The sequence below is a fragment of the Rutilus rutilus genome, assembly GCF_951802725.1.
Source record: "Rutilus rutilus genome assembly, chromosome: 1".
Classification (NCBI taxonomy): Eukaryota; Metazoa; Chordata; class Actinopteri; order Cypriniformes; family Leuciscidae; genus Rutilus; species Rutilus rutilus.
Window position 1 is genome coordinate 61,115,980 of NC_140209.1, and position 17,174 is coordinate 61,133,153.

Here is a 17,174-nt window from a genome sequence, read left to right on the forward strand (position 1 = left end):
ATATCTCCCGTCCCCCCCGTCCCGTCCCCCCCAAAAAATGGGTTTAAGTCAGTTATTTATATATTTTGCTGTAGTGTGTCAGTAGGAAATATCAGTTTACATTTCCAAACATTCTTTTTGCCATTAATTGTAATAATCCAGTGAGATCTGTGTATGCACAAGGAGTCTGACAACAGCCGGTATGATCTGATCTCACCATCATCGAGTCCGTCTGTGATTACATGAAGAAACAGAAAAAACTGAGACCCACTAAATCCAGAAGAACGTCTCCAAGATGCTTGAAGAAACCTTCCTGCAAAGCTATAGTACTGTGAAAAGTACTGGCACTTGTGTTAAAATGCTGTAAAGTGAGAATGCTTTCAAAAATAAAATCACAAATTTAATTTATTTATGATTTAACTTCTATTAAAGGAGAAGTTCACTTTTAAAATGAAAATTCTGTCATCATACACTCACCCTCATGTTGTTTCGAAGCTGTGTGAATTTCTTTCTTCTGCTGAACAGAAAGGAAGATATTTAGAAGAATATCAGTAACCAGACAGTTTTTGGGTCCCATTGACTTCCATAGTAGGAAAAAATATATACTATGGAAGTCAATGGGACCCAAAAACTTTCTGGTTACTGATATTCTTCTAAATATCTTCCTTTCTGTTCAGCAGAAGAAAGAAATTCATACAGCTTTGAAACAACATGAGGGTGAGTGTATGATGACAGAATTTTCATTTTAAAAGTGAACTTCTTTAACTAATTCAAATCAATATATGGTGTAACGACCCTTTGTGTTTAAAACGGCTTTTGTCCAGGTACACTTGCGCATAGTTTTTCAGGTAGCTTTGCAGGAAGGTTTCTTCAAGCATCTCGGAGACGTTCTTCTGGATTTAGTGGGTCTCAGTTTTTTCTGTTTCTTCATGTAATCACAGACAGACTCGATGATGGTGAGATCAGATCATACCGGCTGTTGTCAGACTCCTTGTGCATACACAAATCTCACTGGATTATTACAATTAATGGCAAAAAGAATGTTTGAAAATGTAAACTGATATTTCCTACTGACACACTACAGCAAAAGATATAAATAACTGACTTAAAACCATTTTTTTGGGGGGACGGGGGGTGGGGGATATTAACATGCCTAAGATTTTGCACAGTACTGTATATACATATACATACATACACACATACATACATACATAGGCCCTGCGTCTCTGTGTGACTGTCATTATAAAGAAATTAATTTGATTGTCGAAAGAATTCCAGGTGCAGTTCACTCTCAGCCAATAAGAAAATCCGCGCGTGAGCGGAGAGATTTGCGCTCGCATTTCACATGGAAGTGTTCTTGTGCTACTATAATGCGCTCTTGACATTTGGCATTAAAATAACACCATATGTGTGTGTGTGTGTGTGTGTGAGACTGCGTGTGTGTGACTGACTCTTTGTGTGTGTGTGTGTGTATGTGTGTGTGTGTGTGTGTGTGTGTGTGTGTGTGTGTGTGTGTGTGTGTGCGCGTGCATTTGACAGTTGAGATTTTAATTTATATTTCATCATAAAAATTTTTGTCCACTGTGCAAACACACTCTAGCAATTTTACGGCAATTTCCCGGGATCAACGCACTGTGTGAAAGGGGCTAGAAAGAGAGAGTGACTGTGTGTGTATGTAACTGTGTGAGTGTATAATGTGTGTGTGTGTGTGTGTGAGAGAGAGAGAGGGTTCCTAAGGCTTGTTAGGCTTGTTTTGTCAGTGTGTGTGACTGTGTGTCTGTGTGTGTGTGTGTGTGTGTGTGTGTGTGTGAGAGAGTGTGTGCGTGTGTGCTAGCTTCGCAAGCACCACTAATAATAATGTATAATAGCATTTCAGTTGCACTTTCTCAAGCCAACATAACAAAACACCAAAAACTAAAACTGTGTTTGTGGACTTACATCTGCGTGGTCCTGCTGACATCCTGATCTCTCCACCGTGATCCACACTAGAAAACAAACACAAGCACACACACACACACACAGTATGTTTCATTATATAAATTTATAATATAAATCAATTTATTATAAATTATATCAATATAGTAATTTCCTTTATGTCGAGAATTTTTAGCTGTGTATTATGGGAATTACGGGAGTGGGAATGCACAGATGCAGCTTAAAAAAAGGACGTAGCAAAGGGAGAAGAGAAAAATGTATGTGCTAAAAAGGTGTGAATGACACTGTAATCTGTGGTGAGAGACTAGAAATAGAAAATGTCTGCGCATAGACTGGCTGTCACTCAGCGCGTAGTTACAATGTTACGCCACTGGGTGGCGACAAGAGATGGTCTTTGAGAGAGTCATTAAACCGTTCAATGAACATGTTCAAAAACACTGATTCATTAAAAGATAGATGTCATGAAACAAGGGGTCCGTTCTTCGTACGTCGCTAACTCACTTAGCTGGATTTGATTGTTGGCGATTTAGCATGATCTTGGATTGTTTGGTTCTTCAACGCTCATCCTGCACTTGCTGTCATAGCAACATGTGCGCAAACTTAAACCTGCTTGGGAGCAGGCTTATTTCATGTTAACAGGATTAGATCCCGGCTTCATAAGCGGAGCTGATACGGGAAGTCAAGCGCAGCGCGATAGTGCACTTTCTTTCTGAGATATATATATTTTCTCGTGATTCGTGAGATTGTCGTTTTTTGTCGCTTTTATGTTTAAAAAACAGTTTTAGTTTTTTTTTTTTGGCATTTCCAAGCCACTTAAAGGTGCCATGTGTAAAAATTGAGGTAAAAATATCCAAAAAATGAGCTACACGCATCAAAAGAATGAGACGAAATAAGGGCGATGATGTCATTAAAAAAAAGTCAAGTTATAGTGCTGCAGAGATATCAACCTAAATTAGCATTAGCATTACTAGCCACGGCCCGACAGGTGTCGTAATACCAGTTTTGGCCATGGGAGGCGGTATGCGGGCAACATAACCACCAGCCAAACATGCAATACACGAATAACTCGCATGGCTTGTGGGCGTACTTGAACCTGATGTCAATCGTGTGGAAAGTAGCCTACAGCCCCACTACTACATTCAAATAAAATCTGATAAAAAAGGAACAGAACCAGAGTAAACATTGGCACTGCTTTCCATCGCTGGAGACAACTAATGGACATGAAAAAAAATGAGGTTTGACTCCGAACTTGCAACATTTCTTTTGGATTGGTAAGTAAGATGCTGTTAGTATTTCGTTAGAAGTTCGTTTTATATGTTTGTGTAGATTTTCGGGAAGTTGTAACATAGAAATGTATCGAAGGCTGTTCGATAAACGTATATAACGTTCATAAATACAGTATTGTAATATAGTACACATAGCACAATCTCTATTTCTCTTTTTTTTCTTGCCAACTACGTGACCTATATTATGTATATTAAATGGCTTTCCTGAGGTAAATCTGACATAATTGTTCTCCAGCTGTGTTATTGACCTCTTCACGCTGATAAAAAACACTGATTGGTCGATATTATGTATGAGGAATACATTTTGGTAAGTTGTAGCCTAACGTTACTGTATCTTTCAGTGTTTGTGTTTTTTTACTATTATTAGCTAGTAGAGATGTTCGGTTTACGTGCGCTAGGGATCTGTCGTGTAACATTTACAAGCGCCAAAGCGGTATTTATTGTTTGAATTGCGTGATAAAATTGACAGAATCTGAGAGCTGAGATTTTTTTTATATCATAACTAACCTGCTCTGTCTAGTCTGTCGCTATCCGTGTCCTTTTGCTTCGCGATTTTTCTGTGCGTGAGAAAATTGATGTGTGGGGTGAGAGCGTGTGAAAAGTGTTTGCGTGTGTCTCACGGTTAATGCGTGAGAGTTGGAAGCTCTGGTTACGTTGGCGCTAGCTTGGTCAACATCAGCGAATGCTGTCTGTCAAATTAATGTAATTCAAACTAACAATAAAAATGTAATATGAACAAAACGAATATGAACATATTCACTGGTAAAGGTGAAGGAGAGTAGCTTGAAGATATTCATACTCTAGAGTAGACCAACTCACTTTCTGGAGGTATACTGCCCCCATCTGGTATGGAATGTGGAGTATGAATTTATTTATTTTTACACAAGGCACCTTTAAGACCCAATGTTGTAAAGCAGTTTTTTTTTTTTTTTTGGCTATCATAATTTTTTATGAAGATCATACAATCATGACCATGCCGATTACAGTATACAGTATGTCACTCAGGCTTCACTAACGTGATTGGTACCATAGACTATAGGCTACCATAGACTGCCATCAAGGCCTCAGTGAAGGGGATTATGTGAACAGAAAGGGGGTTCACAATGTAAATGTGCAGCCCAGTTACTATTGTGATTCTTAATATTCCAGATTAGTAATATTATATCAAATAAAAAAAAGGCAGTTGACTAAAATCTTCCATATCACAAATGTGAAAACAAAATGTCCAGGATCTGTGCATGACTTAAGAATTTTCAGAGATTCACATTTATGCACATTGTTTGAAAGTGGTAAGAAAAGTTCCACAATTAAATATCAAGCTCACTGTATTACACACACTTATACTGATCCTAACAGAACTGCATTTTTTCATAGGTGATTATGACATGTTCCTGCCTGCAGACAGGTGTTTTATGACCCCATTCCCTGACCCAAACCAGTTACAATGCAGCTCTAGCCGGGACAAGGGCACACAATGAAATGAACTTTGGCTAACTAAAGGGAAGATGTCAGTGTCTGAAAAGTCTGAGGGTTGCACACCTGACAGGGCCTGTGACATTGTTGCATGTGCCATATTACCCAACATTGCCAAAAAAAAAAAGAACAACTTTTCATTAAATGTTTAATAAAAGACAAATATGCTTAGTTCCTTGAGTTTTATTTCAATTGTTCTTTGTAAAGAAAAGCCAGTGGTCAAGTGATATTAGACACATGCCTCATGCAACAAATAAAAAGGAAAAGTTGGCTCTACACTGCCCACCTGTAGGCCTATGTCTCCTCTGTCTGTGTACTCTTCTGTAGGCCTTTCTGTAGATGTGGAATCCTGCAACTTATATTGCAGCCATAAAGTATACAAGTATAAATTAAGTAATTTATGTAAAAGTTATTTATGCACTTGCAGGCTAGTTCCTCCATAGGACAGTTATCTGAGAGGGTTTATTCACTGTCCAGTGCAATGGAAACAAATGGACATTACAAAGTCTTATACTTTCTTTCCTTTGGAAAGTTAGAAAATGTCCACTTACTGCACATATTTCAGCCACCACTTTCTTGGGAACAGATACAAGTGTTGGTGTATTATGTAAAAGTGCACAAAAGAGGAAAACACAATGTCATTACAATGAACTACACTCAGGAAAAATGTGATCAATAACTCATGGCAAAATATTTTTACATTAACATAAGTTTATCAGTTTTCACTTTCACAAGTCAAAGCAATTCTTCATTACTCAAGATTTAACAGTTGAAATGACTATACAGCCTTAATTTAATGCAGCAAAAAATTATTTTACAGTGTAGGCTACTAAGATCTTTTCAATTTTTTTCCTCAGCCTTTTTCTTGGTTGCTTTTATAAACAGACAACCATTTATTTAACAGTGCCTTTTATAAAAGAGACTATAATATAACTGAAAATTACCATTATGTAGAATATTTTTGTACTTCACTTTTATTTGTTCCCATGTTCTAGTATGGTGACTGACATTACAATGAACAAAGTAATTATGCAATTATTAAAATACAAAAATATAGGCTAATAAGTGATAAAAACATCTAACATGGCCACTTCTAACGGATTTAAATTGTCTGCTACTTTTTGCCAGCCCTCTCTCCTGGCTTTTGCAGACTTTGAGGTGTTCCCTGGCGTTTTGATTAAACATTAAAATTCCGAATAAACTTCGACTATTAGTTCTTGCTCTGCTGAGGAGAAAAACTGAGCGCGCTCTTTGGTCACGCTGAGCAGCCAATAGCAGCGTTGCTGATCAATGTTTCTACTATCGATACATATCCCCTTTAAACCAGCGCATGAACGCGCAATTATCTCAGATAACTCAATCCAGCGATACTAATCATATCCGGCAAGTGTGTTCGAAGAACCGAGTTAGCCAGATCATGATTCGCACGATGATATCATCTTGGATGTGTCATTTGATCTCGGATGTAATAAGCAACGTACGAAGAACGGGCCCAAGGTGCTAATTTAATTTTTTTATTTATTTATTATTTTAACTTTGAGCTCCACTTTTCAAGGCTCAGCTGACCAGCAATGTGTCACATGGTTAATGCTGAAGCTGATGCTTCACTTAACAGAGACCAATGACATTGATTCAATGCATGACCAGCACTGCCGCTATTCATGGTAAATTATACAACAAAGATTTCGCTTTTCCTTGGACACGGCAATCTTTTTCACGAATATATATGACTTGACCTCAAAGACAGACGCAGGTAATCGCACGCGTTCAGTTGATCTCTCTCATTCACTGTCTGTTTAGGCTTGTTAAATGCAAATCCACGAAGCCTCTGCACAAATCACCATGATAAACACAGCCTTGTTATCATTATTAACTTATTTAACTTACAATACACATGCACGAAGTTCAAAACAAGAAGGGTATAGCCTTATGAAAAAAAAGGAAACATTCATTCCTCTGCCATTGGCTTATCAGTATCGTGGTACAACAATATTGCGGTTATCGTGAAAGCCCTATTTTGAAAACAAACAAAATAATATAGCTGCTAGCAGCAATACAGCGACCAAGCCCTCCAATGGTTCCCTGGGTTCAAAAAGTAGCTAAAAATGCTTTGCTTTCAAAACTTTATAAGAAACTTTAATAACCAAAGTATTCTTACTATAGCAGTGCAGAGCCGCAAGAACAAAAACAGCACAAATTGAATATACATGTAAATGTACATCAAGCACAGCGAGCATTTAAGCACCAACAGCAGTGCAGAGCCGGAAGGAATTTAAATGACAACTTTATACACAATTTTAAAGTTGTCCCACACAGGATTCGAACCCACGACCGGAATGGTTCGGGACCTATGACATGTGGTTTAGCAACTTGCACCACTCAGAGGACGTGAATTACACAGCTGCTGAGGAGAGGCTTCAGTGTATGAATGAGCACACAAAATCATGTTAACGAGATTAGCATGCTAAGCTATCTTAATGCTAATGTAGCTTATGGTTATCTTGATAGCTGAAGAGCCACATTAGAAAGAATGGCATCTGGTTAGCATGCTAACCAATTATTATGCTAAGCTAACTAGCATAAGGCAACAAACACAGGCTAGGTCAACTTTGGAGATGAATATCTCGGGAACGGTAGCGAATATCAAAAATCTATTCAGTCATTTCTGTGCGGCTTGGTCCAAAGATCATCTGAGCGAACTTTGGGCAAAATTGAGCAAGATTTGAAGGAGGAGTAGTGAAAAAACTGTTTACCATTTGCTTCAATATGGCAGACAGTCACATTGTTAGAAAATGACAAATGAGATATTGTCGGAATTGCCAAGGAACATAATGACGTAAAGCAATCAAAATTTGAACAATGTTTTCAAAAGTTATAAGCGTTTTTGCAAAATACCTTATACCTCTGGAACACTAGGTGGCGCTGTGTTCAAACTTCTCAGGTACCTTCAGGCCATGGTGTCAATCATCCCTACCAATTTTTGTGCTGATATGTCAAATACTTTATAAGATATTGCAATTTATGACATAAATCAAAATGGCGGACAAGTGGTTCTTCCAATCCTGGCAAAATCAGTATCCACGGATTCGACATGACTCAAGGAATCCATAGATACCAAATTTATGATTTTCTGACAAACTGTTCAAAAGTTATTGGCCAAAATAGCCATTTTCCATATCTCATGGCCCGTAGGTGGCGCTGTTCCCAACTTTGGCATGGACCCTCTGATCATGCTTCCGATGACGTGAATCAATTTTCGTTTCGATTGATCAAACTTTGGCCAAGATACAGCCTCTGAACCAATTTTGGGTCGACCTCGTTAAATTTGCGACATCATAACTTTTTTTTCCAGTATAGCAAAAAATTCTGTTCAGTCATTTCTGTGCGGCTGACCACATCCAAAAGGAGATCTAGGCGCTGGACCTCCCTCAAGGTTTAAATGGACTTATTGAGTTGGCTTTAAGGGTTTATGCTCGACTAAATCGGGTGGCACGACGTACACGTCCGGCCAGACTCCCTGGGAACTCTGAAGGACCACAAGCCAGCGGCGGGGATGCGGTCAGCCCTGTTTTCGATCACGAGCCCATGCAGGTAGGTAGAGCTCAGCTTTCCCGGGAGGAGAGAGAGAGATGGAGATCCGAGGGCCTATGTTTATACTGTGGAGGAGCTGGCCACTTGTATTCCTGCCCAGTAAAAGATCGGGCCCGATAGTAAAAATGGGGCTTCTATCGGGTGGGATCTCCGCAGAAAAGACCTCATCCTCCACTCACCTCCCGGTAAGACTTCAGTGGGCTACCCGGTCTCAAAGCTGCCAAGCCTTGCTGGACTCAGGAGCGGAAGGTAACTTCATGGACTTAGCCTTCGCTCATAAGCTTCAGATCCCCACTACATCACTCACTCACAAGATTTCCATCAACGCTCTCAATGGCCAAGAACTTCCAAGCATTTCACTCACCACTGAACCCATAACCTTTATCACTTCAGGAAACCACACTGAGAAACTGTCATTTCTACTCCTGGACTCTCCTCTGACACCCATAGTCCTCGGTCATCCCTGGCTGGTGCAGCACAATCCCAGGGTTGACTGGGGACACAATTCTGTGTCAGGTTCTGTGTTACAGGAGGAGTCTGTGAATTTATCAAACGTGCTGGTTCCCTTTGTTCCTTGATTAACATTAATGACAGACAGCATTAGTGGCTGCTGTCACCAAGGTTATGTTCGTAAACGAAAACTGAAACTAAGACTAAAACTAAAACTATTGGTCAAAAAACATTTTCGTAAACTGAAATAAAATTAGAAATTCATAATAAATGAAAAACTAAAACTAAACTAAACAAACAACAGTTAATGAAAAACTAACTGAAATAAAATAATAATTTTCAAAAATAAATAATCGTTTTCGTATTTAATAAGCTCTTTACTTTGGTATATAAGCTCTTTACTCTGACCTGTGGCTGTTTAGGGAAATGCCTGTAAATGGCGCTTCACACGCGTGAAGTTGCTGAGGCGATTAACCGCTGACCTGTGACGCGCTCAATGAAGGAGCATCGAACACATCGCTAATCCTAAGCGGCTGTTCATAAAGGATGCGTCTGTGGATGCGTCTGTTAATTTAGCTGTTTTTTTGTTGTTGTATGTACCAGTGAAAAAAGTAAACTGTTTAACAAGATTTCATTTTTAATATGAATTAATTTGTATTTTTTTTTAATAGTTTTTTTTCTTGTATACTTTTAAGTTCCATTTATTTGGTGCTTTGTTCAATCTCAAACCATTATTTTTATTTTTATTATTAAGATGTCTGCACAAGAGTTAACTGTAATCTCGGCAAACATTAAACTTTGCTGAAATTATGCGTCTCGCTTTGGTCTACCATGGAAGTGTTCTGTTTGCTCTGCTAAACTATAATTACTAAAACTAAAACTGAAACTAAATAAAATAAAAACTAAATAGAAATGTGTTTGCAAAATAAAAACTAAACTAAAACTAACAAAACCATTAATGAAACTAACTAAAACTAAACTGAAATTTAAAGCAAAATTGAAAACGATATTAAAATAAAAACTCATTTAAAAAAGCAAAACTATAATAACCTTGGCTGTCACTTTAACAATATATAATATAATATAATAAAGCAGTTACACTGAGATGATTTGAGACGTGTTTTTGTATGGTTAATTATTGGCTACTGACAGAATTAAACCATCAAAATGACATAAATTTGCAAAATTGTCTATATTAGTGGTTTTTCAACTTTTTAATTCCAAGAGGCACTAAACATGACAATCCCTTTGAGAGATCATTGAGACTCTGCAGGTTGGTAGATCTCCAGGAACAGGATTGGACACCCCTGTTTTAAAGGGTTAGTTCACCCAAAAATGAAAATTCTGTCAGTAATTACTCACCCACAAGTTGTTCCAACCCCGTAAGACTTTCGTTCATCTTCAGAACACAAAGTAAGATATTTTTGATTAAATCTGAGAACTGTCTCACTTCTTCATAGGCTACTAGGCAATTTCATCTGCCGGCCCAAAAAAGTAAGTAAAGACATTGTCACTAAAGACAATAGTCCAAGTGACTACAGTGACTCAACCTTAAGTTTACCAAGCGACGAGAATACTTTTTGTGCGCAAAAAAAACAAACAAAAATAACAACTTTATTAAACCATCTCTTCTCTTCCATGTCATTCTCCTAAGCTACTGAAGTAGTGTAACAGTGCAGCGCTACGTCAGAATGTAGGCTCACTATTGGCCAGGATCACACGCATCACACACGACCAGCGTCAGACAAGCCTAATCTTTTTCTATTGCTTCCATCCCTTTGAATGGAAATGAATGCATCAATCTAGTTAATTTGTATAACTATGGCATACTGACAGCATAGTTTTACATAATTAGTGTACATCGAAATATTTATAGATCATTAGATGTTTATTTAACTTTTACAGACCCAAATAAAACATTTTAAGTTGCCAGACATGATTAAATATATTTTTGTCCATTATATTCTTAAAATAATATATTTTCTATAAAGACACTTATTAGGTGTTGTAATAAATAACATCATAAAACAAACACTTGTGTGTTAAACGACAAGCATCAGTAGTCATATAAACAGCACATTCAACCTGACAGCAGCTCAGAAGCATCTGAATGATTCAATTTATTCACTTTCTCTAACATGCTGTCTTCCCTAATATGACAGTTTGTTCTGTGTAATATTTCTGCATTCCAGTATTATACTATATTATAAGATATTATAATATCTACAAAAATATTACATGATTTATTTAAGTGTTTACTTGGATTTAGTTTTAAGTTCTACACAAAATTTCATATTAGAGTTAAAACAAAACAAATACACTGTTTAAAAGATTAGAAGGCCTCACATATTACAGAAATAAATGATAAGATTGAAAAGTGGCTTAAGATAAATGCTTCAGATAAATACAGTTTTGAGCTCCAAATTATTTGTAGAAATCAAGGATAGATTATGACTTGTAGAGCTGTGCCAGTAAACTTGACAACCTGTTCAGCACAATGACACAAAACTGTAAAGTAAAAATTGTAAAGGTTGTAAATAGTGTTGCTTTCGTCAACGAAAATTATGAATAAATATCGTCAGCAACGAACCTTTATCACATGAAGAAAACGAGACGCAACGTAAATGCTGGTCATATGACAATAACTATAATTAAATGTATAATGTAATATTGTTGACGAATAAAAACGAGACTAAATGTGGTTTACAAAATAAAAACTGCTAAAATGTCTCTTCATTTTCGTTGACCAAAACGAGACGAGACGAAATGTTATGATGTTATTTCGTCTCGTTTAGTCGCATTATTATTATTATTTTGCAGTATTTCGGTTTACAGTGGCTCACTTCAGGGGCTGCATCAGTTCGCACTGCGAAGACGCAGGCGACGTCACTTCCTCAAGCCCCACTCGCAGCATTATTTAGAAGATGCAGCTGTGGTGATTTAGCGTAAACGACAACAATTTCGTTTGGTCCCCGGGGGCCACTCCCCCCCCCGCGCTGGGCCCCCCCAAACCCCAAAAAATGCAGTTTTTCCTAAATAACTACCTGAACCGTGGCACCGAGGATGAAGAAATTTTTTATGGTATGTTGGTCTACTAGACTTTTACGGAAAAATTTCGTTTGGTCCGCGGGGGCCACTTCCCCCCCCGCGCTGGGGCCCCCGTAAATTTTTCGTCAACGATACCAGGGACACCGAAACACCGGGGAACATGAAATTTGGTGGGCATGTAGCCCCACTAGACTTCTAAGGAAAAATTTCGTTTGGTCCCCGGGGGCCACTCCCCCCCCGCGCTGGGCCCCCCCAAACCCAAAAAAATTCAGTTTTTCCTAAATAACTACCTGAACCGTGGCACCGAGGATGAAGAAATTTTTATGGTATGTTGGTCTACTAGACTTTTACGGAAAATTTCGTTTGGTCCCCGGGGGCCACTTCCCCCCCCGCGCTGGGGCCCCCGTAAATTTTTCGTCAACGATACCAGGGACACCGAAGCACCGGGGAACATGAAATTTGGTGGGCATGTAGCCCCACTAGACTTCTACGGATAAATTTCGTTTGGTCCCCGGGGGCCACTCCCCCCCCGCGCTGGGCCCCCCCAAACCCAAAAAATGCAGTTTTTCCTAAATAACTACCTGATCCGTGGCACCGAGGATGAAGACATTTTTATGGTATGTTGCTCTTAACCCTTTAGAACCTGAAGCTAAAATAGGTGTTTTTCACATAATTAGATTTTTTGACTGTAAAATTCTTGCTATCTTCATGTGCAAGGTGTCATCTTTTTCAGAAAAAGATAAGCTTTCAACAAATTACAGTTATTGACCATTATTGTGTGTGGTGAGTTTGTAAATAGAATTTAAATAGACAAAAATAAAAAAAAACGAGAATAAATTTACTGATTTTTATTTGGAAAAAAACTGAAAAAATCATGAACGAAAGAAACTAACACTTTAAAGTTGAAAAATGAACTATAATACATATATATAAGTCTTTTTTGTGACATTGGGTTGCACCGTTTTCATTTAGGACACTTTTGTTCATACACGCACACATACAAATGCACACATTCATAGGCACGCACACATGCACACACTACATGCTTAGATACGTGAAAGAGTAACGGCCATCCGCCTCCCAAATTTCATTAAAACTCATCCCAATCCCCTCTTCTGCTGTCTAACACTTCTTTCGCCATGTATTTGTTCGATTCTTTTATTATTTTATGCAATCCAAAACACTCTAACCTGCCGCGCGTCGTATCTCTCTGTTCAAATCCTTCCATCCCGCGCTGCTGTCATTTGCAGACGGAAAGCATGACATTACCGTAATAAGCCGTATATTGCTGAAAAGCGCACAATGTCTACTTTCAGGAACTATTTGAATTATTTTGATAGTGCAAACGGTTGAAGAGTTACAGTGACATGAATACAGCTTGGTTGGCTGTGTCGTCGACGACACATCCGGTTTTAAAGGGTTAAGGGCCCACATCAACCTAGCCCATAATCACTCATTTGTGATTTGCGCCCCTCCCATAAAAAATGAAAATGCAATATTATTCTGCTTTAATCGCCCCTATCTTCAGTGGAGATGTTCAGAACTGCACCATATTTCATGTGTATGATTAACTTGACATCCTCTGGGGGTATCCTCTGCTAAGTTTTGTAGAATTTCATCCATGGGGGGGTATAAAATAAATTCATTTATGTGCACATTTAGTGACTGTACACTCATCGGCCTGTAGATGGTGCTGTTGATGATACCGTCACACACACACACATACAAACAAACGCAAGCATGCACACACACTGACATCCACACGCACAGACACACACCCATACACACACATACAAATCCAAATGCACAGACACACACACACAAACACACACGCGCACAGCACACATGTACGCACACATACATACACGCACAGACACACACACACACAGACACACACATACATACATACATACATACACACATACACATACACACACACACACACACACACACACACACACAGACAGACATGCACATACTATTACTTTTTTTAGGTATATACATAAACACGCAATACAGCCAAATTACTCCACGTCATTTATTTTTGTGGAAAGCCAGTGCAGGCCTGAGTGGCGGTCATATTTTGTACCGCGATGCGGTACATCTAGTTTTATTTCAAATCCAGGAGTTATCAGCTACTTTTATTTAAAAAAAAGTTTTCTCTTTGTAAACATATACACTCTTTAATAGATGTAATTAACTTTTAAGCACAATTTAAACAACATATTATTCAATGCATTACTTCTATCTAGATTTATAAGCAAGTGGTAAAATATTTAGCCATGTAGTTATATTAAAAATTGCAAAAAATTTTAATTAAAACTTAAAACTGACAAAAACAGCCGACTTTCATGCCTTTTCTTTTGCATTTAAATTTTAATATAATAAATCTTGGATGTCACAGAGAAATTGTTTTTCCACCTCCACGAATGAGATGAGTGTTACTTTTCTGTTCGCTCTTTTAGATTTTTTTCCATAGTGGTACACTATATTGACTGGGTTAAACAGAATTACATTACTAAAAAGAGACTAAAATACAATTTTCATTGACTAAAACTAGACTAAAATGTCATCAGTTTTGGTCGACTAAAACTAGTCTAAAATAGTCATGGATAATTCTGACTAAAATGCTCAGACTTTTAGTCGACTGAAACTTGACTAGACTAAAAAGAGTATGAACGTGACTAAAACTAATAAAAACTAAAATGACAGCTTGACACAAAGACTAAAACTAAATTTAAAACAGGCCACCAAAAACAACACTAGTTGTAAGTAAGCTAAGTAGCACCGTCAGTGGTCCGCCAAAACACATTTTCTGTTTGTGAATGCTTTTTTACATGAATATTATGACAGGAGAGAAGCACAAAGCTCTGTTTACAAAATAAATAATAGGTTAGCAATTAAATGTTACATCGCAGCCATGGAAAGTTTGGATTTATGACGAATGAGAGAGTTCCCAGCAAACAAATTTACGGTGTGGCAATGTCTGTGGCACACTGCATTTCTACTATTGCAAAGTCGCTGTCCACGTACTCGCAACATTGTAACAACGCAGAATTGTAAGACGCAACAGGGCTGTAGCAACATTGTTGCACGACATTCAGCAACTGAGAGATGACGTTCTGACAATTATTTTTTTTATATTCTAGATATAGATAATCCCCCATTTAGCATGTTATGTTTTGAGGTTACTTTTTTCCTCTTAACAAGCAGCGGCCCGTGGGCGGGCCGTCGGGGGCGTGGCTATACTTTTAATATTTTTTTTAAGCTTTGTTTTATAACAAATATTCAACTGACAATCATAAACTATGTATCATTTGAAAGCTAAAACACTCAAGAATCATGTTCTAAACTTGTTTTTGCAATCAATACACCAGAGAGGAAAGGGTTAAATTAAATGCAAAAGGACTGTTCATGTAAAAATTAGCAAAATGAACCGCTATACTCATCTTTCATCTCGTATGGTTCATATCAGTTCGGACGAATCCAAGAAACAACAGCATACATTACAATATAAGGGTCCACTCTTCAAAATGCATCCCACTTTTTAATCCAAAACAACGACACAATAGGGGAAAAAATGTAATATCCTCCTTTGTTTTCATGAGCGTTTTCGAGATAGAGTTCGCATCATGTTCATTTTCAAAGAAATATCGATTCTAATCCATATTCCAACACTCAAAAGCCATTTCACCCCCGTAGTTTGGACTCTTCCGGATCAAATGAGACATCCCACTTCTCTCTCCTTCAATCACAGGCTTTGTTTTACACCAAAACAGTAAGAGAGTGCCTGACAGGCTGCGAGCGCTGTCAATCTCGCACCTGGGTTTTCGATTGGATAAAAGCCTGGATAAAGCCGGCCAATGTCCAGTCTGCAAAGTTTTGATTGATGGAAGTATTAGCCAACTAAAATCGATTGCAGTGATAGACAGTTTATGCAAGCATATTCGTCAAATTCAAGTACGCAATGTTTTCATTCACATGAGCGCTTTCACCACTCGCGCGACGCACACACATAGTTCGCTGTATGACTGTAAACACACATATACACGCAATGTTTTGACACATGGAGCTTGCATAAATGCACGGATTTACTCCAAAGCATATATCTGAGCATCTCTATCATGGATCTTCGACTACAGAAGAGATTTGGAGGTGTTTTTGATGAAGATGAAGATGAAGAGGAGCAGCGACGAAGAGCAGCAGAAAGTAATAGGATATTCATTATAATTATCAGTTTATTGCAATTTATTTGAGTAAAAACCACAATTTGTAATTGTTCTAAAACATTTATTGTTCGAGTGAGTTAACGTAGTGTTTTTGCGCAGCGCGTCACACACGACCAGCGTCGGCCAATAGCGAGCCTACGTGGTGACGTGCAACACTGACGCGCTGCGTTAACTCACTCGAGGCCCAGAGAGAAGGAAATGAATAGTGGGATAAAGTCGTTATTTTTGTTTTTTTAGCGCACAAAAAGTATTCTCGTCGCTTGATAAACTTAAGATTAAGCCACTGTAGTCACTTGGACTATATTAACGATCTCTTTTCTGGGCCAGCAAGTTTCAGTCCCTTATAAGCCTATGGAGGAGTGATCCAGCTCTCAGATTTAATCAAAAATATCTTAATTTATGTTTCGAAGATGAACGAAGGTCTTACGGGGTTGGAACAACATGAGGGTGAGTAATTACTGACAGAATTTTCATTTTTGGGTGAACTATCCCTTTAAATTCAAAATAAAACATAATATAAAAAAAAAATTATACACTGATAGATTTTTAACAAACCCTATCGTATACCCCCAGAACACTTGAAATATACGACACGTGTAGCATCGGACCGTTCTCTGATACTTTTGCTTCTTTTTTTAAAGCTTGATGCTGATTCTCTTCCAATGTGTGGATGAGCACGAACAGTAAATAAACAGGTCCGAAAAAGAAAGAAAGGCTAACAGCATTAGAACAACACCAGGTTGAGTAAATGATGACTTCATTTTCATGATCAACATACTTGAGTTTGTCCAGATGTTTGAGTGTATCAGAGAGCAGCTTCAGTCCTGATTCTCCTGGGTGATTGTAGCTCAGGTCCAGCTCTCTCAGGTGTGAAGGGTTTGAACTCAGAGCTGATGCCAGAGCAGCACAACCTTCCTCTGTCACCAAACAGTAACATAATCTAAAACAGTAAATGTTCATGTTAGTGTGCTTCATTTTTACAAATGTTATAGATTTTTTTCTAGGATTTGTGACAGCGGCAGTGATGCAGGATATGGGGATACTGAGGGTCCTGTAGCACCCCTTATACAGGACTATAAATATAACACTCAAAAAGTAATATATATAACCACCAACCTTCCAGTTTGTAGACAACCTACATGAACCACTGAGCCACTACCGCCCCTCAGAAGAACAACATTAA

At 38.1% G+C, this 17,174-nt stretch overlaps 1 protein-coding gene across 1 annotated transcript in view; it reads right to left on the reverse strand.

The window, feature by feature from the left end:
• LOC311295210 (NACHT, LRR and PYD domains-containing protein 3-like) overlaps window positions 1–17,174 on the reverse strand; it is a 68,791-nt gene that overhangs the window by 13,844 nt on the left and 37,773 nt on the right. Inside the window, exons 8-9 of the mRNA XM_084416465.1 lie at window positions 16,770–16,931; window positions 1,918–1,964 (exon numbers count right to left, since the gene is read on the reverse strand). Coding sequence (XP_084272591.1) covers window positions 1,918–1,964; window positions 16,770–16,931 — 209 coding nt within the window. The remainder of the gene's footprint in view (window positions 1–1,917; window positions 1,965–16,769; window positions 16,932–17,174) is intronic.